This window comes from Ailuropoda melanoleuca, chromosome 9, assembly GCF_002007445.2.
Source record: "Ailuropoda melanoleuca isolate Jingjing chromosome 9, ASM200744v2, whole genome shotgun sequence".
NCBI lineage: Eukaryota > Metazoa > Chordata > Mammalia > Carnivora > Ursidae > Ailuropoda > Ailuropoda melanoleuca.
The window spans coordinates 6,134,440-6,160,582 of NC_048226.1; the positions used below are offsets into that span (position 1 = coordinate 6,134,440).

Here is a 26,143-nt window from a genome sequence, read left to right on the forward strand (position 1 = left end):
CCCCACCCCCCTCCCCTCTGGGGCCCTCAGTTTGTTTCTCATAGTCCATAGTCTCTCATGTTTCATTCCTTGGGGGTCATTTTAAGCAGCAAAATCATCTGCAAAACATAAAAATATGAAAAACGTGGCCCCAAATAAACTGCCAAAAGGACACTTGTTTGCTGTATGAGAGCTGAGACAAGAAGGCAGAGTGTCACCTTGTTGCCTGGTGGCCAAACCATGGGAAAAGAGTGGATTTTCTTCTCCCTTCCAGGAGGATCTGGCTAGAGACCCTGAGCGTATAAGTGTCCCCAAAGAGCGGCAGAGCCTGCAGGACAGCCAAGTGGAGGCCTCGGAAGGAAATAAGTTTGAATCCTGGCTCCACCTGTCCGAGCTCTGTTACCTCAAGCAGATCATACTGGATATCCCCGGGCCTCAGTGTCCTCATCTCGAGAATGGGTAAGTAATGGCCTCCTAGGGAGTTTGTGAGGTTTAGCCACAGTGATGCGCACTGATTCCGTACTCAGAGGAGGCTTTGATTGTGTGCCTACTTCCCCTGAGCTGGCTGGCCCAGCCGCAGGGCAGGTAATGTCAGGATAGGGCCGGAGAAGGTAGCCAAGTGCCTTACCCTCATTTGGCCCAACCTCCTGGCTGCAGTGTTCCAAGGCTGAGCTAGTCTGCCTGACATTGAGAGGAATGGTCTATATCAAGGTCCCAATGCCTTCACAGTCAGGCCAGATTCCAGCTCACTCCAGGGCCCAGGGGGGTGGTGGTGGTGGTGCAAGGGCTTTGGCACCCCCACAGACCCAGCCCATTAACCCCTTTCATTTACAGAGGGGAAGGCCAATCACTTAGAATTCTTTTGGCTACAAGCACCAGAAACCTGATTCAGACCAGTTTTGGCAGACAAAGGGGGAATTTATTGGCTCCTATTGTCAAACTGCAGCAGGAGAAGGGACATCAGGAACCTGATGTCACTGGGGTCTTGTCCGGCCCTTCTCTTTCCTTTCTGCAGATCAGACCAGCTTTCTCCACACCACAGATGCACGGCTAGGGCAGCTTTAATTGTACATTCACCCGGACTTAAGACCTGACCCCCTCTTCTAGCTACTGTTTAAAAAAAATCCCTAGGGCACCTGGGTGGCTCAGTCGGTTAAGCATCTGCCTTCGGCTCAGGTCATGATCCCAGGGTCCTGGGATCAAGCCCCACATCATCATCGGGCTCCCTGCTGAGCGGGGAGTCTGCTTCTCCGCCCCCCCACCCTGGGGAAGGCCCTGGGAGCCCTCTGCCATTCCTGACCAGAACTGGAGTGCGTCAGCAGCTGCCACAAGGCCCTCCCTCCCCTTTCTGCCCCCACCCGCTGGATCTTAGATTCTCTGTCCCTTGGTCTCTTCATAGCCCATCAGACCCAGGACTGGTAGAAGGCTAGAGAACCTTGACTGGGTGGGCAGGGTCTGCCCTCTGCCAGGTATGGGTTACTGAGGGGACCCAACACATGCTGACCCACTCATGATGAGGCCCTGAGTGAGGATGAACCAGAACGGCCAAATTCCACCAACATATAGTTGAAGGGCGAGGAGCCCCATGCTGGCAGGTCAGGGAAGCCATGATGTTCTCTCTGACACAGGGACATAGTCCTCCTTGGGTCCCTGCCTCTCAGACACTAGTCACACTTCAGTGGCCTTTGCTTCCTTCTGGGGGCCATGGAACCTCTCTGAAAACCTAAAGAGGGAGAGCTGACCCTGTCTTCTCTTCCCGTGGACTCCTGTAGTAATATGTTGTGGCCACGCACCCCCCCCCCACTGGGCATACCCCTTGTCTGGAGCCACCAGGCTTCACCAGCAGGGTTTCCAGCTTCCTCCCTCTGCCTGGTCCGGGCCTGACCTCCTGCCAGCCCATGCCCTCTGCTTTCCAAGGTGCTGCTGGTCCCTGAGCTGAGGGGGTTCCTGTCCCAGGCCCTGGTGCTCAGCAGCTCCTCCCCTTGACCTCTTGATTCCTGGGAGTAGGAGTAAGGAGGTGGTGGCGGCTTGCTGGCAGTTTTTAAGGGGAGCCTGGCGGCCCCTGTTCTGGATCCTAATCCCTGGGAACCCACAGAAATGGGTGGAAAACTTGGCCTGAAACATCAATGGAGTACTCATTCTCCTCAGACTCTGTGCCTGGCTCAGGAGGTCCAAGGTGATGAAGAACCAGCCCCTTCCCTCGATGCTGGAGCCATGTGCATACTCCCAGGTCCTGGGCCAGGCAGAAGATGACACATGTCATAGGTGCAAATATGATGGACCGGGCGTGTCCGCTAGATCTTGTCTGCTGGAACTTGGCCTCCATTCCCATCCTCTTCTCTGTTCCCCTAAGAATTACAGGGGGTAGAAGGCTAAGAACTACATGTCCCAGATGCCCTTGCAGCTAGGGTTCTGGTTGGGATTTATATTCTGCTTAGGAGATACACAGGAGAGATTTGAAAGGCCAAAGAGGCAGGGACCATCTTCCTGTGGTCTTGGCACAGAAGAGCAAGCTCTGGCTGACAAGACTGTTGTCACAGCCCAACTCGGTATGTCATCCTCCACTCACGGGCTTTGCATTGTGGTGGCAGCCATAGTGGTAGCCGTGGTAACGGCCTCCTCTTTTCCTCTAGAATCTGGCTCCAGGTCACAACTGTGGTGATGGTGTGACCTTGAAGCAAGTCGCCTCTGGCGGGCTGTCCCTCCAGCCTTCCCAACGGTCCTTACCCTGTATCACATCTTTTTTTGCTTTTCGAGATAACCAGACTGTTTCCTGGTTCCTGCTCTGGAATCTGAACGATAGGACGGATGTGGAGGTCGAACACCGTATTGCCACTGGGCAGAGTCGTTGGTTCACGCTGTACATGTGGATTGGGCACCTCCTTTGTGCGGGCACCGTGCTGGGTGCTGGGGTATATGCGGCTCCCGCCCACAGGGAGCCCAGGGCTGGCAGGGAGGAGACATGGGATCCATACCACAGGGAGCCCAGGGGAGGGTCCTGGCGTCAATCAATGTTTGGTTTCAGGAAACAGAGACCTTTCCAGATACTGTAATATGAAAGAGACTCAGAACAGGAAATTAGGTGCCTAAAAATCTTTGGAAGGGCTGGAGGGTGGGCTCTTTGCTGGGCTTCCAGAACAACTTCCAGAACTGGCCTTCTAGCAAAGCGACCACCCCTGCCATGGTCACGGCTGTGCCTGGGACTGCAGACTTTGCCTCTCCATACAAGGCTGCAAGCAATGTGGGAGAGCTGGCGTGGATGCAGCAGTGGCTCTAGTGGCCCCGGGCATCTTGTCTTCCCAGATGAAAATGGCCACGGTCCCCTCTCATGCTTTCTGGAAGGGGGTGCAATCAGGATGCTTTGTCACCATCGGGTCTGGATCACCCCTGCTGGCTGAGCCCACTTCATTGACATTCAGTCTCTCTTAACCCTGGTTGGTCTGTGGCGACCATGGCTCAGGTAACTTCCCCTGGTTCAGCCAGTTGTGGCTAGGGGAGCACGGCCAGGATTCTGGGCAGTGCAGAGTGGTAGGCCCTGGTGAGCCTCTTGGCAGGACCCCATGGCTGCTGTCCCCACCAGATGCCAACCCAAGCTGCTGCCCTGCTTTATGCTCAGATGGTAATTGATTATGTGGTCACCCCTAAGCTCTGCCACCTGAAAGTCTTTCTGGAACAAAGCAGGCAAAAAATAAATAACCAGACCAATCCGAATTGAACGGTATTTTCCAATTACCAAACCTGTTCGTCATTTTCCCTGAAGGGTAAAATCTCTCAAAAGGCAGAATCTTCTCTCGAAACCCTGACAATTAAATGCCAAAGCAAGGTAGCTACTTTCTTCCAGAAACAGGATGCTAGATATGTTCCCCTCCCTATGGGGAAACACCTGTTGAAGGAGTCTAGCTCTTATCTTCCCCATGTGAATGAATGACTTAATCCTTTTTTGTTCCTGGAGCGGGGCGTGGTCTGTCCCCTTTTAACAGGAGAGCAAGACCATTTCTAGGAAAGTTCTTGGCGCTTAGAGTTTAGCCCAACATACTCCTTAAAGGAAATGTCTCTGCAGAGAGAGATTAGGCATTTCTTTTCATCCTACTGTGTATGTTTTGAGCTTAAAATCTTTTGTGACAAATGGTTTGCAAGAAACCTATTTACCGGAAAAAAAAAAAAAAGAAGAAAGAAAAAAAGAAAGAAACCTATTTACCATCTCCAGCCGGCCCCCCTTGCTCATCCCACAGAGGGCCTTGCTTGCCAGGCTGGGCCTGGCTGGGATCTAATCAGTAAGGACGTGGGATTTTGCAGCTGACAAAATAGACCTCGGGGCCCTGGCCAGGGCTCGGAGCCCGTGGATGTTTCACCCCTCAAGAACTGAGGGTTCTGCCCTTCTGTCTGGAAGGACAGCCTACACTGAGGACACAGCCCCCAGGATGGGACCTTGTGGGCACGTGTCCACCCTTATGGGGACTTTTTTTTTTCAATAATTTGTAGAAATGTTCATTTCCAAAATTGACACTTGCCGAGTATGTGACACATGTATAACTATGCAAAAGTGGATCAGAGAAGGTAGTTCAGTATCTTTTGCCTTCCTGGTGATGTCCACATGTGGATTGAGATTCTCGAGGCTGATTAATATCAAACTTTTAAAAATGAAATTGTCTTATTGACCCAGAACTTTATTTGAAGCTAAGGGTCATTAACTGAGTATCTCCATCTGTGTCCTGTTCATACACTTTCATTCTTCTAATGGAGGAACTTATTTTCAGGTTTTCAGGCATGGATTTTTGTAATCTGGTTGAATTTCTTATTGGTCTTTGTGATTTTGAAATTTTATATGTGAAGTTAAAATGTGTGATATAGTCAATGTGTATTTGGTAAGTCAATATGTATGATACAGTAATTTGTAGTTTTATATATTAAAATTATATGTACAATGTGATAGTTTTCAATGTATGGTAGAAATAGATCAAGTTTTTTTTTTTTTCTTTTTTAAAGGGGTAGGGGTGCGTAGGGAGGGGCAGAGGGAAAGGGAGAAGCAGACGGCCTGCTGAGCAGGGAGCCTGAGATAGGGCTCAATCCCAGGACCCTAGGATCACGACCTGAGCTAAAGGTAAATGTCTAACTGACTGAGCCACCCAGGTGCCCCTCAACCTTTCTTTTAGAATACTTACCTGTGTCACAGATACCTCCAGTATCATAAATAGTGGTGGAACTAAGATGGAATCACAGGGGTTTGCAAACTGAAAACTGCAGAGCACTTTGCAAATTAAGAATCTTCTGTATAGCCTTGTCTCCTCTCAGGGAACTTTACTTCGGTGAAATTTAGCTAAAGACATGAGAAAAAAAAAGCTCAATCATTTGTTCAGCAAATATTTAAGGAGCACTTAATCAGTGAGAGCTCTTTCTATCACAGTGACGGAAAAATCCAACCCAAACTAGCTAAAGCAAAAAGAGGCTCTTGCCATTGGAAATTTCAACATTCACGGCTATTTGATGATACGAAGGAAATACTGTTCATTTTTTGGTGGAATGCCTGGTGGACAACAAGCGGCTGCCTCTGTATGACTGGTTCCATGCTAAGGATACAAAAACGGATGGGTCACAGTCTCTTCCTGTCAGGGAGCTTCTCATCCACAGAAACAATGGTTTTCATTTCCATCCATTTCCTTTTCCTCCTGCCCTGAACTACCCAGGTCTGACAGAACCAAGTACGCCCCTGAACTAAGAAGCATATTGTGAAAACATACGAACTCTCATCCCGAATTTCATACACACGCCAGTTTGATCCCGTAGGAGGTAGATGGAGACCCAGCATGGCACGAGCTGACCCCAAAGGGGCCCTCCCGTCCCTGTATGATTCTGCTAGAAACAGCTTCCAAGAGATTGGTGCCTTCTGAAGCTGGATCAGATAGGTCTGGTTATTTTAGGACAAATGTCCCGGAGGTGCTCAGCCCAGGCACAGCTATCACGGAGGTGCTGACACAGAAGAATCATACCTTGTGTTTTGTGAGCAATTACTCTGGCTGGGCTGGCCGTTGTTCTCAATACCTCCCACATGGAGCTCGTTTGACCCTCCCAGAGACTCCGTATGATATACCAACGACTCCAATAATGATGTACCAATAGTCCCAATAAGGTTATCAAGAACATTAAATGAGATGGTACCCTAGGTGTTTAGCCTGGCTCCTTTGGAAGTGGTTCTGCTCTTCATAAAAAGAAAGAGCAGAGGTATTTTTTGTCTCGGAGATGGAAACGGTGGAAGCTGGGCTTAGCAAACAGGACAGAAAAGGGTCACCAGAAAGTAAGCTCACTAGAGGGACCTGGAGGAGTCCTTCCCTCAGAGGGAGTCCCTCTGTCAGCAGTCGTGACGTAGGGTCTGCACCAACCTGCATCCCCGGCACCAGCCCAATGCCTGGCACACAACCGTGGAGTAGGGGTTCCCAACTTTCAAGGTCAGCGGGTATTCACTGTATAATGCAGTCATCGAGTTCCTTGCCGTCACGCAGGGCTCCCTGGGTTCAAATCCCAGCTGTAGGGCTTTAGGCACGCTACTTCACCTCTCTATGCCTCAGTTTCTCCACCACAGGGGATAATTGCAGTACCTCTAGCCTACAGCGTGAGGATTAATTTAGTTGACTGTGTCAGCCTTTAGAATAGGACCTGGCATCTACTAAGTGCTGGTTGGTATTACTAAGCTCCAGCCAGGCCCTGGAATAGGACATACAATGAGACACAAGGTCGGTCTTCATGGGAATTCACAGCAGTAGTGGAAGGGGAGATTTTTTAAAAATCAGCACTTGTTACAACTGAGGTACATGCTTTGCAAGAAAGTACACAGTGTTTTCATTAGGAAGTGGCTTCTAATGAACTTTGTCTTCCGTGTAGGAAGAGAAGTCCACGAAATTATGGGAAAACGTCCCTGGTTTCTCAGGTATTACCAGCAGGATAGACTTCTAGAAGGATGTGAGAGAGCTCCCAGAAAAGGAGAGAGGGAAGATGGAGGAACGGGGCTCAGAATCCTGGAAACGGTGCAGGTCAGCAGGAAGGGCTCATGCCTCTGGGTACCCTCCCTCATCAGGAATCCGTATGGGCCATTTTTGTCCTTGCTGAAGATTTTAAATCCGGGTTGAGGGCACCAGACTGGCCTGAACTAGCCTTGTGAGAGGGGCAGGCATCTTGATGGAAATTTCCTGGCACTGAAGCTAAGGGGAAGGTGGTTCTCCCAGCAGATATCAGGCAGACCCAACAAACAGTATCCCCTGGAAATGACATTTGTTTGGGCCAGGGGTCCGTTCTTAGCTTTTTTTGTGTGTGCCATAGACACCTTCTTAGAATAATGTTTTTAAATGCATAAAACACATAGGATTACAAAGGAAACCAAAGATAATGAGATATTAGAAATAGGTAATATGTATTTAATTACCTCATTAAATGACAAGATCTAGCAGTGACCCAGTGACACTGTTATTTTGAAGGACAGATGAATGTAAGCAGTATTTTGAAAAATCTGCAGCAACTGGAATGTGTTATGAAAAGATCTGTGATTGCTATTGGAAACAAAGTCTCAGGTACTTCTCCTAGGACTGTGGCTGGTCACCTGACCTCACAATTGAAGAAGCAGCTAAATTTCAGTAGGAGATTTGGAGAAACAAGGCTTGCATTTTCCCCACTCAGGGTCTCCCTGATTTAAGCTGAGATCCTCTCTCGGCATTTTGCAAAAATGTGAATAGTATAAGATTAAGTGAAAACAAAACAAAACAAAACCCAACAACAGACTATGATACAGTGGATTTTCAGTTGATTGTATTTTTTTTTTGACAAAAGAAAAAATAAACCAAACATTTGTGTGCACATTAAACACACCTAGAACAGTACATGAAAAATATTTCATACTTAAAAATAAAGGGGAAATGTATGGAAAAATCAAGGCTCAGTGCTGCCTTCCCGAGCCTTGGCCTGGGGCTTCTCACTGACCCTCTGGGGACATTAGGGGGTCAGGGTCGGCGGGGCGATCCGTGCCCAGAGTGTGTTTGCCTGGGTATCTCCCCACCCTACCCTCGAAAAATACCGAAGTCAGTTTGTCAAGTAAGCTCAGGGTGTCGCGACACAGTAACAGGCTGGAAGGTGGGGGCTGACATTCGGAGAGACCTCAGTTTGGTCCCTAATCAGCTCTGTGAACTCAGGTCGACCTTAAATCTCTCTTGACCTCAAATCCGCGCAGCTGGCTCTCCAGGCTCCAACCCCCAGGCTCTTGTTATTCACTTGGGCCTTATTCCGCCAGGGGCTTTACAGTCTACCAACCACGGGCCAATGAGCAGGAAACCAGAACTGCTGCGGTCCCTGGAGCAAGAGGAGGTGGGTGCAGAGGCGCGAGACCGCAAAGACTGGAAGGCTCCCCAGGCCGACGGGAGCCGCAGGCGCTTGGGCGGGGGCTGGCGACCGGTGGGCAGATTCGGGTTCCAACGAAAGGTAGCATGTTTACCCATGAGGATTGCCCAGGATGAAGACGGGGAGCACCGGGCTGGGGGGGAACGCGGCTCCCTTCCAGCTGCGAACCCCTGTTATTCCCACCTATCAATCGATTGTGAATTGGGATTTCCGTAAAGGCTGCCCCTCGTTCTTCATTCTCCTCCGCCTGCGTGGGGGATACCCGCGCCTGGGACACGTAGGCGAGTAACTTTACAGGGACGTGCCGGGCGGGAGCCTTTACTTCTGAGGATCCGAACGTTCCCAGATCGCAGTGTGGGGTGGAAACCGGAGACCACATTTCTTACGGCCCCCACGCTACCTTCCTAGGGAGGAATAGACCAAAAATGGTAAACACACCTCTTACGACCGCGGCAGGACTCGAACCTGCAATCTTCTGATCCGAAGTCAGACGCCTTATCCATTAGGCCACGCGGCCGCCCGACACCTAGCGTTCTGTGGACAATCTGAAAAGTATCGCTACCGCCCACCGGCTTGCCTGGGACCAATCCATTTGCTCCTTGGGAAGGGGAGGTTGGACTTTGGCTCCCAGAGTTTTGCAGGGAGAGCCCACCCGGAAGTCTCCCTCTCTCCCCTGCGGGCGGACCGGTCCACTTGAGGCCCTCCTATTGGTCGCTCCGGGAGTCTCCCGCCTGCCTCTCGGGTAGCCGCGGGACCCAGCGGGGCGCAGACGGGAAGTTGCGGCTGCCAGCGAGGCGGACTGGTCGGTGGAGGCCACACGCCACCCCGTGGCTGCGTAGGCCGCGCGGAGGGAGACGCAGCTCCGTCGGCCTGGGGTCGGGAGCCGCGGCCCGGGAAGCAGCGGACGGACCGAGGTTTCCGGCGGGTTCGGCCCGGTGGGGAGGCCGGGTCGCCGAGCGGCGGTGCGGCCCCTCCCTTNGCCACGGCCCGGGCGTGGGTGGGGGCCCCGGGGGCCGGCGGCCTGCCCTGAGGGTTCGAATCCGGGGGCTGGCACCTGGCGGCGCTAGGCCCTCGGGCCGCGCCGGCCGCGGTGATGGCAGCCACGGTTTGGGGAGCGTTTGCCGAGGGTCGGGTCTCGCGACTTCTTTGCCCTGAGTCACCCAAACAGCGGGCCCGTGTGACAGATAGAATCCGTAACCCCATTTTACGGAGCAGGAGATTGGGGCCTTAGGGAGCTCGCCCAAGGTCACGCATCTCCTAACAGCCAGAGCCGGGATTCAAACCCGCCGCGTCCTCCTCCGGGACCGTTGCTCTTAACCACTGCCGCCTCCTCCCCCAAGTTCACTGATGCACCTGCTTGAACCTCAGTGTCCCCTGGTGGGGTATTGGTAATTCCCGTGGTTGTTTGGGGCTTCAGTGAGAAACTGTCCCTAAAAGCGCCTGGCGCGGTGCCTGGGACGCAGTAAGTGCCCGAGGAGTGACGGCTCGTCGCGGAACACGTAACGCACGTGTAAGAAATAACACTTGACATCTGTCTTCTTCAGGATTTGTGGGTGGAAGGCAGGCATGGTCAGACCCATTTCACTGACTGGAAAACAGAGACAGGACGTGTCTCCCTCCACGTCTTTCGGCCAGTAAAAGCAGCCAAGCTGGAGCCCAAAGCCAGGTGCCTTGACTCCCAGCGGGGGGCTCCCTGCACCAACCATGAGCCGTCTGCTCTGGAAGAGGGTGGCCGGCGCCACCGCCGTCGGGCCAGGGCCAGTTCCAGCTCCGGGGCGCTGGGTCTCCAGCTCCGGCCCCGACCCCGTCCCCAGCGACGGGCAGCCGCAGCCGCCGCCGCAGCAAGCGCCATCCTCGGAGGGCGGGCAGCTGCGGCACAACCCATTGCACATCCAGATGCTGTCGAGAGGGCTTCACGAGCAAATCTTCGGGCGCGGCGGGGAGACGCCCGGCGAGGCCGCGGTGCGCCGCAGCGTCGAGCACCTGCAGAAGCACGGGCTCTGGGGGCAGCCGGCCACGCCCTTGCCGGACGTGGAGCTGCGCCTGCCGCCGCTTTACGGGGGCAGCCTGGACCAGCACTTCCGCCTCCTGGCCCAGAAGCAGAGCCTGCCCTACCTGGAGGCGGCCAACTCGTTATTGCAGGCCCAGCTGCCCCCCCGGCCCCCGAGCTGGGCCTGGGCGGAGGGCTGGACCCGGTACGGCCCCGCGGGGGAGGCCGAACCCGTGGCCATCCCCGAGGAGCGGGCCCTGGTGTTCGACGTGGAGGTCTGCTTGGCAGAGGGAACTTGCCCCACATTGGCGGTGGCCATATCCCCCTCGGCCTGGTAAGTAGGGGCTGGGCTCAGGGGACTTCAGCACAGGTGGGGGGCCCAGCTTAATAGTTCGGTTCAGTGAACATTTACTGAGCTCCCACTGTGTGCCACGCAGGTGCTCTTCTAGGGACTGTGGATTCCGTGATGAACTAAAGTAGGCCTGACCCCAGCTTTTACAGAGTTTACTTTCTGGTGGGAAGATACAAGCAGTAAACACCCAAGCAAATGGCAGGTGGTGATAGGGGCTGTGTGGAGAACAGTAGCTCGTACTTGGGGTGGTAGGGGAGACCACCTCGATTTGGTGCCTTTCCCTCTCCCCTAATAGCTTCCTGAGAAGTTTGTCCAAGACGTTTGAACAGTGCTTCTATTTGGGGATGCTGTTGGTTATCCTGGGCAGGAGAAATCTCCCTTTGGCGGGACTGTCCCAGACAGTACAAGACATTTAGCGTCCCCAGCCACTCCCTTAAATGCCAGACCAAATAGCCCCACCATGTCACCAAACACACTCCCACCCCAAGGTAGCATCCCCCCCATTGCCCCCAGTTGAGAGACGTTGCTTCCTGCCCCCAGCCTCCCAAACAGGCATTTTGGTCCCCAAAAGGTATATCCAAATCTCTCTCTCTCCTTTTTAAATAACATCTAAGTGCTACCCACGTTTCTTTTTCAAACAATGATGGTAGTCCTGTTTCTCCCCTTTTTTATTCTTCATTCCAGGATTAAAATACTATTTACAACCCTAATGCTTTCAGGCATGGCCAGCACAAAAGTTAGCAGTTTCTTTATTCCTATTGGAAGCTACATCTTTGTAAAGAAAGCTGCGAAATGTTAAATATGCAGTTGAAAATGGTGAAAACATGGCTAAATAGATAAGGTAGGCATTAATGGCTGAAAAGAGCAAAACCAGGTTCCGCATTGATTTAGTTCCAGTTGAGATGAGAATCTCGGTGCTTACTGTGTAACTTGATGGTCAAAATAGAGGGAGTAGCACCCGCCGTTTGAGAAGGTACAGCAGCTGTGGTGGCTGAAGGAAAATGAGGAAATCAGTGACAAGAAAGACTTATTTTTTGATCTCTCGGTCATTTTTGGCCATTTTACCTCAAGTCCCCTTTTCTCTTCCTCCTCCTTCCTCTCTCTGTCCTCCCCATCTTCCTCTCATCCTCATTCCATTCTTGCCAGTGGTACTGGAGGCGCTGCTCGGTTTGCGTGGTGGCGAGGCCTGGGCTCCTGTAGGGCCTTCCTCCTGGGAGCCTGACTGGCGGGGGCGTAGGGGTACCAGGTGGGGCCCTCCGAGCAGTCCGCTGTGAGCTTGGACCTATCCCTGTCCCGTGGCTGTGTAACCTCACATTCCAGGCCAGCCCGAAATTTTGGGGTGGGGGTGGGGGGGTGCTTAGACATCCCACAGAACAGCTTCCCAAAGGCGTGGCTGAGGACTATGGTTGTCACACTAGGGGACATCACACAGGTGCCACCATTTGTCTGAGATTCACAGGACAAGCGTAGAGAGTCAGTGGCATTGATCTGAATCACCTTGAATGTACGAATCCTGTTGGCGTGTTGGCTTCTTTTTTATCACGCATGTGTAGTAAGACGGCTCTGTGTGGCTGGAGACCTGGATCTTAACACCAGTCTGGCCTTTTATTGCACCTAGAGTTCTGCCATCACCGTAGCATCAACCATTTGACATCTTCCAGCCTCTTCAGTGTTTGTAAGGGCCACTGAAAGGGGGAGGGGGTTGCAGCCTGAGTCCCTGAGTGTATCGCCCCCATTTGGAGTGTGAGTTAGACTTTAGCGGGTTTAAAACCAGGAACTGCTTTCTGCCCGTAGCCCCCCTCCCCTTTGGAAACCACTGTTGAGTTTGTTGAAACTGTGGAGGCAGATGCCCCCCTCCGCCCCAGGGTTGCCCGGAGCTCCTGTGTGGCTGCACCAGCCACATGGGGCCTCGTCCGTCATGCACTTTGATGCTGAGTGGCTCTGACCCTTTGGCATCATCTGTGGTTCATAGTGGGCTTTTCCTCAGTTTCCCCACACTCAGCCTTGTGGATCTGGAGCACCTTCTAGCCTTTTCCCGAGTCAGGATCAGGCGCCCACAGGCAGCGCTCTTCCTCTGCCCTCCTGGCTTGTGGGCGGGCGGCCCCTCCAGGCCCCTGCAGTCCTGCGCTTGCCCTTGGCTCTCCTGGGGGGGCTCAGAGAGGCCCAGCACCTGCTCCAAGGTGCACAATGTGCTCTTTGTCCTTCAGAGTCTTTCCAGCCGTTAGATGATTCATCCTGTACATGTGCAGCATTTGTCTTTTTCTTTTTTTTTCTTTTTTTTTTTTGCCACTTTAAACCAAAAAAAATAAATTTCCCACTTTGGATTATGTTGTAATTGTCTGTCTCCCTTACTAGCGTTTTGAACACCTGCTGTTTTGTGCTTATAGACCCGAGGGGTTGACAGTGCTCATAAACAGCACAGACTTTGTGAACGCCGGACCTAACTCACACCTCGGCGGGGTCCAGGCCGGGTGTCTCTGTGGGACACCCAGTGCCGTGGCGTTTAGCTCCATTTTTATCTGTGGAAGGGAAAAGTAAAGGAGCTTTTATGACCTCCCTCCCACACGCCCCCACCAGCTCTCTGGCTCCGTGAGGGTTGGGAGCACCCCGTGGTCTTGCTCGAGTCCCAGCTGCTAGTGCAGGAGCCGGCTTGCGGCGGTAGGTGTGCGGTGGGTGTTGCGGAGGGAAGTGTGCTGCCTCTGTGCCGAGCCTGTCTGCCTCTCGCCTCCCTCAGGTATTCTTGGTGCAGCCGGCGGCTGGTGGAAGAGCGTTACTCTTGGACCAGCCAGCTGTCGCCGGCTGACCTCATTCCTCTGGAGGTCCCTGCCAGTGCTGGCGGCCCCACCCAGCGCAGTTGGCAAGAGCAGTTAGTGGTGGGGCACAACGTTTCCTTCGATCGAGCCCATATCAGGGAGCAGTACCTGATCCAGGTAAGGTTCCTGGGGCCAGTGTGGCTTCTGGCAGGGGGTGGCCTAAGGCTCTGATCCCCGGGGGGCTAGGGAAGGTGTTGCTTTTCCCGGTCAGTGTCTCCTTCATCTTTGTACCAACTGCAGTGCCCCTGTTGATTAGCCCTACCCCTGGTCCCTGTGCCTAGCAGTTCATTCCCCAGGACTTGCCTGGTACAGGACTTGAGTTCTCAGAGAGTACGAAGACCCCTTCTTTCCGTGTGGTGTTTTAGAGCTTAGCGTGGGTCTTTGGAAGCCCTGGGCCACACAGCCTGGGCCCACATCCTGCCTCAGCCAGGGACAAGCCGTGTGAGCGCCTTAACGTTCCTGAGCCTCAGTTTCCTTATTTGTAAAAGGGAGCTGGCAGAAGTCACCTGGCAGGATTGCTGGGGAGGTTTGAACGGTGTGCGCACCTGGTGGGTGCTTGTGGCATTCTTAATGGTATGGGAAGTGTTCTTCCATTGCATCCTCACAGTCACCCCAGCAGAAAGGCAGGCCAGGCGAGGGCAGCCTTGAACAGGGCCGAACAGGGCCACAGAGCTTCTGAGCGACAGGGCTGGGGCAGGGGCTGAGCCTGGGAGCCCAGAAAGCCTCGATTTGGCCCCTGTGTTTCCAAGGCAGCCCTCGGAGCTGTTGCTGGATGCTGGGAAGGACTTGTGTGTTGGGACTGAGCCAGGCCTGCACCTTCGAGGGTGGCTGGGATGTGGGAGGGCGAGCCTGTCACGGCTGGGGGGCTAAGCGTGAGGAGAGCTTCAGTGTTGGAAGGCCGTGTGATGGGAGGCGGCTGAGGTGGGGTGGGTGGGGTGACCCCGCCAAGGCAGTGCCGGGTGGCCTCAGCTCCATCCTCCCCCCCCCGCAGGGCTCCCGCATGCGCTTTCTGGACACCATGAGCATGCACATGGCCATCTCAGGGCTCAGCGGCTTCCAGCGCAGTCTGTGGATGGCCGCCAAGCAGGGCAAGCGCAAGGCCCGGCACCCCACGCAGCGAGGCCAGAAGTCCCCGCGGAAAGCCAGTGGCCCAGTGGTGAGAGTTCATGGTGGGAGGCCGGAGCAGGGCACTTGGGACGGTCTCACCAGCCTGCCTGTCTGTCCCAAGGCTGACCTGAATTCCTTGCTCTGGCTCCCCAGGTCTCATCCTGGGACTGGCTGGATATCAGCAGTGTCAATAATCTGGCAGACGTGCACGGCCTCTATGTGGGGGGGCCTCCCTTAGAGAAGGAGCCTCGAGAACTGTTTGTCAGGGGTAGCATGAAGGACATCCGGGAGAACTTCCAGGTACAGTGCTGGAGAGGGGCTCTGGGGGGATGGGCCGTGGCAGCCCCTAGCTGACCCCAGGGAGTGTAGCTGCCCGACCTGACCCTGAGGCCCGGCGATGGCAGTGGGATGGCTGCCCACCCAGCGCCTTCCTGTCGCCTGTGCCAGGACCTAATGCAGTACTGTGCCCAGGACGTGTGGGCCACCTATGAGGTTTTCCAGCAGCAGCTCCCGCTCTTCTTGGAGAGGTGAGGGGGAGCCCTGGTGGGGGAACCCCTGGGGGTCAGCAGGGTCCTGGTACCTGGGTCCTCTGTCAAAAGGTGGTGCCGGGTCTTTCTCAGCCTGTGGACCTTAGCTTTTGGGGGTTGAAAGAATGGAGCCATCGAGTGGAGTGGTGGCCGTCTGGGTCCTGGACTCTGGGTTTCTGCGGAGGCCCTGGAGGGGAGGGCTGAGGGCTGTGCTGGAGTTTCATGTGTGTGGTCTGGGGGCTTCAGCACCCTCTCTTTACCCAGATCCTGAGCCCAGGGCTTCACGTCTATCTTGGTCATGTTTGCTAGTGAGTCACTCTTACGGTGTGACCAGTCACAAGTGTCACCTAGACCTGGTTCAAATCGACTGTCTACCTTGCTCATTTGTCCTCGGGCAAGTCGCTTGGTTTCTTTGAGCCTCAGCGTTTCTGTGTGTGAAGCATACGCAGATAGTACTTGGCCGCCCCAGGTGTGTGCGGTTTGTCTGCGACAGCATAGCGTCTGGCACTTAGTTGTGACTCAGGAGATGGCACCGGTTTTCACTTTCACCTGTAACTGCCACGTTCCCCCTGAGGACGGGAGGATACTGTCTTCACCTGATAAAGGAACTGAGGCTCAGAGAGGCAAAGTGACTTACTCAGCATCTCACAGCTCCAAAGTTGTCGACCTGGGCTTGAGACCCTGGTCTGACTTCAGAGCTACGCCACCTGGGTGGTCGGCTTGAGGCTGGCCGGACTGGCTCGGGGATGGGGCCCAAGCCTTGCTTTCTGTGGCCATTTTTGACTGACCCGGTGTTGGCCCCTGCCAGGTGCCCCCACCCGGTGACTCTGGCTGGCATGCTGGAGATGGGGGTCTCCTACCTGCCCGTCAACCAGAACTGGGAGCGGTACCTGGTGGAGGCGCAGAGCACCTATGAGGAGCTCCAGCGGGAGATGAAGAAGTCGCTGATGGACCTGGCCAATGACGCCTGCCAGCTGCTCTCGGGACAGAGGTAGGCAGGCCTTGGGACGCAGGATCTAGGTGCGCACGGGCAGGCTCGGCCTTACCCTGCCCCGGTGGACTGGCTCTGCAGGTACAAGGAAGACCCCTGGCTCTGGGACCTGGAGTGGGACCTGCAAGAGTTTAAGCAGAAGAAGGCAAAGAAGGTGAAGAGGAAGGAGCCAACTGCAGCCAGCAAGTTGCCCATCGAGGGGGCTGGGGCCCCTGGGGATCCCAAGGATCAGGAAGGTGGGGAGCATGGGCGGGAGGTGGGGCAGGGATGGTCCCTGGGACAGTCCTGGGACCCAGGGATCGTTGGAAGGGGTCATTCCGGCCTTCCAGAGCTGAGTAGGCTGGGCAGGTCTTCTGGAGAGAGACTTCTGGCCCTGATGGTCCTGCCCACCCTGTGCAGACCCCGGCCCCCCCAGTGAGGAGGAGGTTCAGCGAGATGGCATGGCTCGCGCCTGCTTGGAGCACCTGAAGGGGACCGCAGAGGTCCTGCCCAAGCGGCCCCAGCACCTTCCTGGACACCCTGGGTGAGCCCCAGCCCCTCATATATGCAGTCTACCCTTCTCCCCCCTTAGGCCTCCCCTTGTCCTGGGCTCCAGAACCGGGGTGGTGTTGGGGGGGGGCCTTCCTGACCTGCTGCCATGCGTTGTCTTCCAGTCACTTGCTCGCTCTGACCCCCGGCTTGCTGGTCTCATTCAGTGCAAGTGCACCGAGCACCTGCTGTGTGCTGGGCCCAGCTCAGCCACTCGGGGTGCAAACGGGAACACAGTTCCTTTCTGGGAGCTGCTTTCTCCCTAGGAGGAGTCAGTGCAGTTGGTCTTTATATTCACGTTGAGAAGGAGGAGTGAGCAGTGTTGGGGCAGTACCTAACTCTGCCGGGAGAGATCAGGGGAGGCTTCCTTGAGGAGGGTTTTTTTTAATTTGAGCCTCACAGACTGGCTGAGATGAGAAAGTAGGGGCAGCCAGGGTGAATGGCAGGGTGTAGACTTGGTACCTTCAGGACCCTGAGTGAGGTCTCCTTAAGTTGTGCGCCCTGGGTGCCTTACTTGCCTCACCTTCGGGTTGGCCATGGTGAACAGCCTGTGAGAGATGGGGCTCCGAAGGCCCTAGTGTGTCCCTGGAGCAGCAGTGGGGCAGATCTGCTGTCTCCTGTGGCCAGCTACCCTGTATGGAATGGAGCTTGGGAAGGGCCCGGTGCCGGGCCATGCTTGTGGGCCCAGGCTTCTGACTTCCTGGGGGGCATGGGTATACCCTCAGAGGGAGGGGACTGTGACTGTAGGCTGAGGTCACCAGAAAGCCTCGGGGCTTTGAAGGGAGGTCTCAGGAGAGGGAGCCTGGCTTGCAGTCACGTGCTGTCCTCCCCACCGCGGTGACACTGCTCTCCTCTGGTGGGGCGTAGGTGGTACCGGAAGCTCTGCCCCCGGCTAGATGACCCTGCATGGACCCCGGGCCCCAGCCTTCTCAGCCTGCAGATGCGGGTCACTCCAAAACTCATGGCGATGACCTGGGATGGCTTCCCTCTGCACTACTCGGAGCGGCATGGCTGGGGGTACCTGGTGCCCGGGCGGCGGGACAACCTGGCCCAGGCGCCCGCGGAAACCGCCCCGGCCTCGGCGGGGGTGGCCTGTCCCTACAGGTGAGGCTCAGGGAAGGAAAGGGTGGCGTTGAGGGACCCCCTTCCCCTTGCTGGAGATTCCAAGCCTGGCTCAGGCCAGTGGGAAGAGCGGGGGTCTGAGAGTCTGGGAGCGAGTCCTTTTTTCCACGGCTGCCCTTGCGGGGCTCAAGCCCCGCGGGGGCATGGAGGCCCGAGGCCATGCTGCCCTCAGACGGGCGGCACAGCTGCCTTTGCAGGAGCATGTGGAGCGGGGGCCGCCGGAAGCAGCCGGGCAGATGGGCAGTTTTCCTTCATTGTGTAGTTTATCGAGCACGAGTTCTGTTCTGTGGTTGTGACCCTAGTGTGGTGCTCCCTCGTTTGTGCGTTACCCGCATCGTGCGGTTGGCAGAGTGAAGGCCTAGGGAAGTCCTTTGACTTGTCTGAGATCCTAAACCCTGAGCTTTGGACAGGCGGCTGTTGGGGACAAGCCATGGCACTTGACGTGGCCCAGGTTGGGAGGCCCGGCTCTGCAGGACAGCCCGAGTCACCTGTGGGGCCCTTGGGACAAAGGGGCCGGGGTCCAGCGGGGGCGGCTGCCCCGCTCCCAGAGCTTTCCCATTAGAGGCGGCCCCTGCGAGCTGGCGAGGCGCTTAGATTGGGTCAGACCAGCTCTCGCACCTTCGCCTGCCACCGGTGTGTTGCGGTTGGCTTGCGATTTGTCACTCCCTGTCTGAAAATCAGGGAGAGCGCTGTCTGCCTTTGCCTCAGAGCTGGTTCTGAGGCCTAAGCAAGGGGAGTTGTGGAAGGCCCCGGTGAGCTGCCTGGCCCGGAGTGGGCCCCCAGTAATCAGCTGCTGCCGCTGTTCTCTGCCCAGAGCCATCGAGTCCCTGTACAGGAAGCACTGTCTTGAACAGGGGAAGCAGCACCCGGAGCCCCAGCAGGCAGGCCTGGCGGAGGAGTTCCTGCTCACCGACGGCAGCACCATGTGGCAGACGGTGAGGGCACCCTGAACCTGGGTTCTGGAGTCTGCTCCCTCCCAAGGACCGGCGGCTTCTGGGTGGGGGCGGTGCTCCGGGGGCACTGGGTGGGTCACCCCAGGCCGGTCCGCTGCTTCATGTCCTGGGCACCTGGGCCCCTCCAGGTGGAAGAGCTGGGCTGCCTGGAAGTGGAGGCGGAAGTGGAGGCCGAGGCAGAGGCCAGGGCGGAGTGCTGCGGAGAGGCAGTCCCTGGTCAGCCCCTGGCTCTGGTGAGCGGGGCTTCTGCTCTGGGGTTCTCTGGGCGGGCGCTCGGCGGGCACGGGGTGGCAGGGCCCTGCTCTTGTGCCCAAGTAGCTCTCCCCCTTCAGAGAGTTCTCAGGGTCCTGGGGTGGGGGGAGAGATGCTGCCTTGCCCTTGGGTGGCCCGGCGGTTTTTGGAGGCCAAGGAGGGAGCCTGAGGCTGGTGGCCATTCTGCCATTTCTCAGCACACCGTTGGCTGCTTCAGGCCCTTTTCCCACACCCTACCCCATGGCCCTCGCCGAATGCAGGTGCTGGAGCAGGGCCTCATCTAGGTGTGTGGCCCCCACAGACTGCTGCTGGTGGCCCCAAAGCCAGCCAGCCAGCCTATCACCATGGCAATGGACCTTACAATGACGTGGACGTCCCCGGCTGCTGGTTCTTCAAGCTGCCTCACAAGGTGTGTGCCCTGGTTTGCGCCTGTCCCGCGCTGCCCTCATGGAGGCCCGGGTCCCCAGTGACTCAGCCCAGAAATGCCCTTGGAGCAGGAACGTCAGCACTGTGGTTTGAGGCATCTGCTGGGGATCTGGGAGGGGACCCCCCCCCAAAACAAGGGGGGTTGGCTGCCTTGTGGGGAGGGAGCCAGGCGTGTTTGAGTCCGTGTGTTTGTGTGCGTGTTGCCCCTTAGGGATTTGCCCCAGACTGCTCTGCTCGAGGTTCTGGGCTCGGTGGGCAGAGTTGAGGTGCGCAGGGCATCGATGGGCTCCCTAGTTGGGTCTGCCACCAGCTTCCAGCCTCTCCTTCCTTTGCCCTTTTCAGGATGGTAGCAGCTGCAATGTGGGCAGCCCCTTCGCCAAGGACTTCTTGCCCAAGATGGAGGATGGCACCCTGCAGGCTGGCCCAGGAGGTGCCAGTGGGCCCCGTGCCTTGGAAATCAACAAAATGATTTCTTTCTGGAGGAATGCCCATAAACGAATCAGGTGGGCCACCACAGGAGGGCGGAGATATGTAGTCCATGCCCCTGGCCAGGTTATGGCAGCCCTGGGACCCCCTTTACCCACTTCCCACCCAGGCCGCCCCCCCCCCCATGCTGCACTGGAGGGACAGCCCAGCTACGGTCACAAGGCTTGGCTGCTTATGGTCTGGTGCCATGTGATGGAGGGCCAGTCCCTTTCCTTCCTAGCCTCAGCTTCCGTGTTCAGGTAGAGAGTGGTGCTGTAGGGCCTGGAGGGTGGAGCTGCCGCAGTCCTGGATGTGGCTGAGGAGTGTGGAGGGCAGCTGGCCTGGGAGTGGGGACCCGAGGCTGGCGATGGCAGGGGGCTCCCTGCAGGACTGGCTGCCAGAATGGCGCTGCTGTGGTGGCCAAGGTCAAGCATGGCCGACGTGCTCGTGGCAGGGCCGAGGTCAGACTCCTCACAGACGCTCGGGTAGAGCAGAAGCTCTCTGGGAGGCCCGGGCGGTTCACAGATGGCGTGTGCTCCTGGATGGCAGATTCTAGGGCCCCAGGCCTTGGCTGTGCCACAGCCTGCCCTAAATGAAGTCTGTGGGAAGAGGGTGACGCTGGGCCAGGAGGGGGCACAGTAGCCCCTAACGCTGGGCGTGGGGGTGGATTCTGCTCCTCGTGGCTGTCCTAAGCCTCAGTCCATCTGTCCCCACAGCTCCCAGATGGTGGTGTGGCTGCCCAGGTCGGCTCTGCCCCGTGCCGTGACCAGGTATGGCCTGCCAAGTGGTTGTGGGGACAGGAGGACTGAATGGGGGGAGGGGGACCTAGGCCCAAAGCAAGCTGCCGAGACTCATGTTCTCCCCCACCCTGCCAGGCACCCCGACTATGACGAGGAAGGCCGCTATGGGGCCATCTTGCCTCAGGTGGTGACTGCTGGCACCATCACCCGCCGGGCTGTGGAGCCCACGTGGCTCACCGCCAGCAACGCCCGGGTATGTGCCCTCTGCATGTCAGGGTCCCTGCTCTTCCTCTCCTGGGTCTCTTCGAAACTGGGGTGCAGAGGGCTTTCAGCGAGGAGCATGAAAAGGAACATAAGATCTGGGGCAGGCAGTATTCCAGCTCAGATCCAGCTGCGCAGCTCTTCAGTTCCTTCAGCGAACTTGGCCTGAGCCTCTCGCAGCCACACATTGATGATGCATGACACGCACAGCTGTGGTGGAGCGGAGGTGGGGCCGGGTGTCAGGCCAGATGTGGAGGGAGGGGTTCTTTACCCTGTCACCCCCACTGCTGCTAGGCTGTCCTGGGAACTCCTGGGAGTGGAGTTCGGGGCAGTGTTTGGCATTTCCTAAAACTGCTCCCTCAGGAAAGGCCCAGCATTCTCAGCCAAGCCTGGCTCCAGGAGTGGGGTGGGAGGAGTCTCGCTGGGGTATCTGGGTAGGGCCTGACCTCCCTCCTCTGTAGCCTGACCGAGTGGGCAGCGAGTTGAAGGCCATGGTGCAGGCGCCCCCTGGCTACGTGCTCGTGGGTGCCGACGTGGACTCGCAGGAGCTGTGGATCGCGGCGGTGCTTGGAGACGCGCACTTCGCCCGCATGCACGGTGAGCGGGAGAGCTGGGCCTGGGCCAATGCCGAGGCAGCCACGGCGCTGGCTGAATGTCTCAGAGCCGCCTTTCTCACACCTGCCTCCCCCGCCACCCCCCTAGGCTGCACGGCGTTTGGCTGGATGACACTGCAGGGCAGGAAGAGCAGGGGCACCGACCTACACAGTAAGACCGCCGCGACCGTGGGCATCAGCCGGGAGCACGCCAAGATCTTCAACTATGGCCGCATCTACGGGGCGGGGCAGCCCTTCGCCGAACGCCTGCTGATGCAGTTCAACCACCGGCTCACACGGCAGGAGGCCGCCGAGAAGGCCCAGCAGATGTACGCCGTCACCAAGGGCCTTCGCCGGTGAGGAGCCCTCCCCCGTCCATGTCACCCCCAGGGCCTTAGGCCTGCTCTGCGCTCTTTTACCGCCCTCGTCCTGTCTTCCTTTCCCCGTGGCCTGAACCCTCTAGGCTGCTATCCCTCCAGACCTCTCACCTGGCTCCAGGGTGGTTAGCATTTGCTCATTGAATAACCTGAACCAGCTTTTGTCGGAGTTAAGGCAGAGCTAGCAGCCGTGCGGGCTGGGAACTCCCACGTCTCCCGGGCAGAGCGAGCGAGGGAAGCGGGAGGGGTGGGGCGTAGCGTTGGCAGGGGCAGCTGGGGCGCACTGGGGGCTCCAGCTTGTGTCCTCCGGTGCTTCCACCTCCCGAGTGCTCAGGGAGGGCCCCTGAAGCAAGGGTGAGGGAGGAGGGGACGGTTCTAACTAGTGTAGCTACACGGTACAGTGGCCACGTTTAATTAGCGGGCCGCCTCGGGAGCGTAAAGGGCAAGCAGGCAACGGTGCAAGGGTGAGTGTGTGACCATAGGACGTGGGTGCGGCCTGCAGCGTGGGGACCGTGTGCTGGGGGGTGGGGAGCAGAGTGGTGTTGACAGAGGAGGTCGGGCCTTAGTTGCAGAGACCTTTGAAAGTGTCACATGACGTCTGTGCTGAGGGCACGGGTGGTGAGGAAGCCCCGGTGCAGCTTGGAGCACGTGCGTGACGTGCCTCTGGAGCCCTTAGGGGACAGGCCTGGTGGTGTCTGAGGCCGCACAGAACCTGGGAGTCTGGGGCAGTGGGAACGGAGGTGGTCAGCCTGACTTGGCTGCCCTTTTCAAGGAGTATCCCATTTCCTACCCTCTCCCTTCTGGGGTCGTAGCCCTTGTGCCTCCTGAACTAAGCATGGTGCCCGGTGGTCCCCGGGCAGTTCCGTGTCTGCGGCAAGAGGATGTAGTGACAGTGCTGGCTCCTCGGTCAGTGTCTGCCCTTTCCTGGGCTCCCGTGGCCCAGCCCGCACAGGTTCCCATCTGGCTGCGCCTCTTCCTGGCAGGTCACTTACCCTCCCTCAGCCTGTTTCTCCCCCTGAAGCAGCGTGTGCGGGGACAGGCATGAGCCAGGTGCCCGTGAACACGGGAGCGCGGGGCTGGGCGCGCAGGAGGCACCGCCACAGGAATGATGGCGGTGACACTGCCCCTAGGTATCGGCTGTCGGACGAGGGTGAGTGGCTCGTGAGGGAGCTGCACCTCCCAGTGGACAGGACCGAAGATGGCTGGGTTTCCCTGCAGGATCTGCGCAAGATCCAGAGAGAAGCTTCGAGGAAGTGAGTGAAGGTTGGAGGGAGAGTCTGGGCGGGCTCACGCCGGGAGAGCTGGGATGCTTCGTTTTTAGTTCTGAGATGCTGAAAGGCAAAGCTTGTTTTTTTTTTTTTTTGGCCCCCAGGTCACGCTGGAAGAAGTGGGAGGTGGTTGCTGAACGAGCTTGGATGGGGGGCACAGAGTCAGAAATGTTCAACAAGCTGGAGAGCATTGCCATGTCTGACACCCCGTGTACCCCGGTGCTGGGCTGCCGCATCAGCCGGGCCCTGGAGCCCTCGGCTGTCCAGGGGGAGGTAGCTCGCTGCCCTTGGGTCATGGGGAGAGCGGTCACAGGCAGGGCAGGGCAGGGCAGGGCTCCCGTGCCGCCTCCTCCCCGCAGTGAGCCGTGTGTGGCAGAGCCCCTCTGACCTGTGCCCCCTCCCCTCCCAGTTTATGACCAGCCGTGTGAACTGGGTGGTGCAGAGCTCTGCCGTGGACTATTTACACCTCATGCTCGTGGCCATGAAGTGGCTGTTTGAGGAATTTGCCATTGACGGGCGTTTCTGCATCAGCATCCACGATGAGGTCCGCTACCTGGTGCGAGAGGAGGACCGCTACCGCGCAGCCCTGGCTCTGCAGATCACCAACCTCCTGACCAGGTACGCGGGGGCCCGGCTGCCGGCATCTCCCTGGGAATGAACGTTTCCATTCTTGCCTTAATAAGACTGGCCTTAACTTTTAAGAGAGGTTTTTTGGGTTTGGAAAGACCATAAACCCGGACCAGATCACAGAGGTGGTGAGATGTCCCGAGAGGAGCTGCCGTCATGGACTCCCCTAGACACACACCTTGGTTTTGAAAAGGAAAGGACAGCTTTTCTCAGTTCCTGCAAAATTGAGATGTAAATGTTTCCTTAAGTGCCAAAAGTTTGTAATGCCTCATTCACCATGTTTTCTGGTGGTAGTCTGAAACTCAGACGTGGCTTAAAAAATATTTTCTATATTGAACTGTATTTTCTTGTAGTAAGAAAGATTCATAGTTTCCATGGTTGAATTCAGTAATTATAGTTCATGTCAGTTTGCCATTCAGAACTAGTTTGTGAAGCACATCTCTCCTAATGGGTAAATAATGTGTACAGTACTTCACGCTGTCTCCACGGCCCTCTCCATCTTCCCCCCCGGGGCCTTGTGCCTAACAGAGTCGTCATATATTTGAATACTGAGTGGCCCAGGAAGTGCATTTTTTTTTACATCAGTAAAGGATACTGAACTTTGGGGGGGGGGAAGGCATGTTTCGAATCCCTAACTGCATGGCTGGCTTTCGGGGGGAGGGGCTGGGCCTGAGAGATCGGGTCTCTTGCAGGTGCATGTTTGCCTACAAGCTGGGTCTGAATGACCTGCCCCAGTCAGTCGCCTTTTTCAGCACAGTCGATATTGACCAGTGCCTCAGGAAGGAAGTGACCATGGATTGTAAAACCCCTTCCAACCCAACTGGGATGGAAAGGAGATACGGGATTCCCCAGGGTAAGCTCCACACTTCACTTCTCTGTTCGTTATGTGTAAAATGTAAGGTGGACCCGAATGGTCTCAGACCACAAGAGGCTCAAGACAGCCGCTGTCTGGGCAGTGCCAGGGGATAGTGTGCACAGCACACGACGGAAGTAACCAGAACTCAAATACTCCTCTTCGACCACACCAGAAATATATTTTAAGATTTCTTGTATAAGATCAAAGTGCATTCTTAGGTGAAAACAACTGTCCTTTGAATAGCAAACAAAGCAGAAAGATACATTTAAAAAGAAAATAAGCTGACACAAACTTACTTATACAGAAAGAAACCAGACGGCACCTTCCCATACCCTGCAGTTGCTCGGCTGGCTCCCGGGCACCGCTCACCACCCTGCACTATCTATCTTTCAGGTGAAGCGCTGGATATCTACCAGATCATTGAACTCACCAAAGGCTCCTTGGAACCGTGACGCCGGCCCGGACAGCAGCTCTGCCTGCAGGCCCCAAATTTGCTCCCATGGAGCGCCGTCGGGGCAGTGCGGGCTACCACACTCAGGCGCGCAGCTGTGCTGTTTGAGAAAGGGCTCGCGGGAGGCCAGCCCCCTGCAGGAGCAGGACCTGCCGGGAACGACTGCCCCCGAGGGAAAGTGCAGTGGAGTTCAGTGGGTTCAGAGCCAAGATGCCACCAGCGGTGCAGGCTGTAGGACAAGGGGGCACTGTTGCTTGTTGGGTAAAAAAAAAAAAAAAAAAAAGCAGAAGCCCCAAAGTTCACATTAACTCAGGCATTTCTTTTTTCCTTTTTTTCTTGGCTGGTTCTCTGTTCTGTCCCTCATGCTCTGACGTAGTGCCCTAGTGGGGGAGAGAAGTAACGCTCAAATGTGATAAGCCTGCTCAGAGGCAGTGGAAATAAAAACAAAAATCCTTTATCTTCTCATAAAAGCCTGTGGTAGTCCTGCTTTCTCCCCCTTCCCACTGCTAGGAGGTGGTTCTGATGGTAAAAGAAAATGGAGGCCTCCCAAGGGGCTGAGCACCCAGCACCGAGGCCCTCCCTTGAGCCAGAGGCAGGGGGCGAGGGGACAGGCGCCTCTGTGGGTCTGCTGCCAGCTCGGTGACCAGGCCGGGCACCCTCTGGCCTGGAATGTGATCATCCGAAAAACGTAGCTTCTCTATTTTTGAGGAGCCAGAACTGAGGGTGTCTTAGATGAACTTCCATCTCAGACACACCTGAGCTGCTGAACCATCTGGGAGCCCCCGGGGTGTGCTTGGCAATTGCACAACGAAAGGGCGCAGGAGGCAGAGGGACGGGGGAACCGGAGGAAGCCCCACCTCGAGGAGGGTGGGGAGACCGGTTCCACTAACTGGTTGCTGTGCTGTAACCCTGGGGTAGTCATTTTCCAGTGGCTCAAAAGGTCATGAGGAAGACCCATGGTAAGAACTTGTGTCCTCACCCCCTTTCTGGAAAGGTCTACCCCAAACGTGCACCAATGTGGGTGACTTCGCGTGGTCGGAAATCTGCAGCCCTTGTCTGAGAGGCCGTAGTCTCGGCTGTGCCTGG

The 26,143-nt window shown here is 56.5% G+C and overlaps 2 protein-coding genes, 1 long non-coding RNA gene and 1 other non-coding gene across 4 annotated transcripts in view; 1 reads left to right on the plus strand and 3 right to left on the minus strand.

Annotated features, from left to right (window-relative positions):
* Window positions 1-518: 518 nt before the first annotated feature.
* LOC117803714 lies at window positions 519-9,134 on the minus strand. Its single transcript, XR_004627686.1, has 3 exons — window positions 8,797-9,134; window positions 5,142-5,296; window positions 519-2,327 (listed from the first exon to the last, which is right to left on the minus strand). It is a non-coding gene; the product is annotated as an uncharacterized LOC117803714 (long non-coding RNA).
* Window positions 8,803-8,875, minus strand: TRNAR-UCG. Its single transcript has one exon. It is a non-coding gene; the product is annotated as a tRNA-Arg (tRNA).
* Window positions 9,135-9,349: 215 nt separating the features above from the next.
* On the plus strand, window positions 9,350-25,527 carry POLG (DNA polymerase gamma, catalytic subunit). The gene is given in 23 exon segments (XM_034667886.1): window positions 9,350-10,682; window positions 13,435-13,630; window positions 14,505-14,669; window positions 14,774-14,920; window positions 15,068-15,147; window positions 15,956-16,138; window positions 16,220-16,374; window positions 16,538-16,661; window positions 17,534-17,770; window positions 18,603-18,723; window positions 18,870-18,974; window positions 19,295-19,402; window positions 19,762-19,922; window positions 20,601-20,654; window positions 20,760-20,877; window positions 21,347-21,482; window positions 21,588-21,834; window positions 22,986-23,108; window positions 23,228-23,396; window positions 23,533-23,741; window positions 24,443-24,603; window positions 25,000-25,053; window positions 25,056-25,527. Coding segments are annotated over 23 exon segments (3,783 nt in total). The 5' UTR covers window positions 9,350-10,062; the 3' UTR covers window positions 25,166-25,527.
* FANCI (FA complementation group I) overlaps window positions 24,760-26,143 on the minus strand; it is an 82,446-nt gene continuing 81,062 nt past the window's right edge. Inside the window, exon 38 of the mRNA XM_002919565.4 lies at window positions 24,760-25,437. Coding sequence (XP_002919611.1) covers window positions 25,357-25,437 — 81 coding nt within the window. The 3' untranslated portion in view covers window positions 24,760-25,356. The remainder of the gene's footprint in view (window positions 25,438-26,143) is intronic.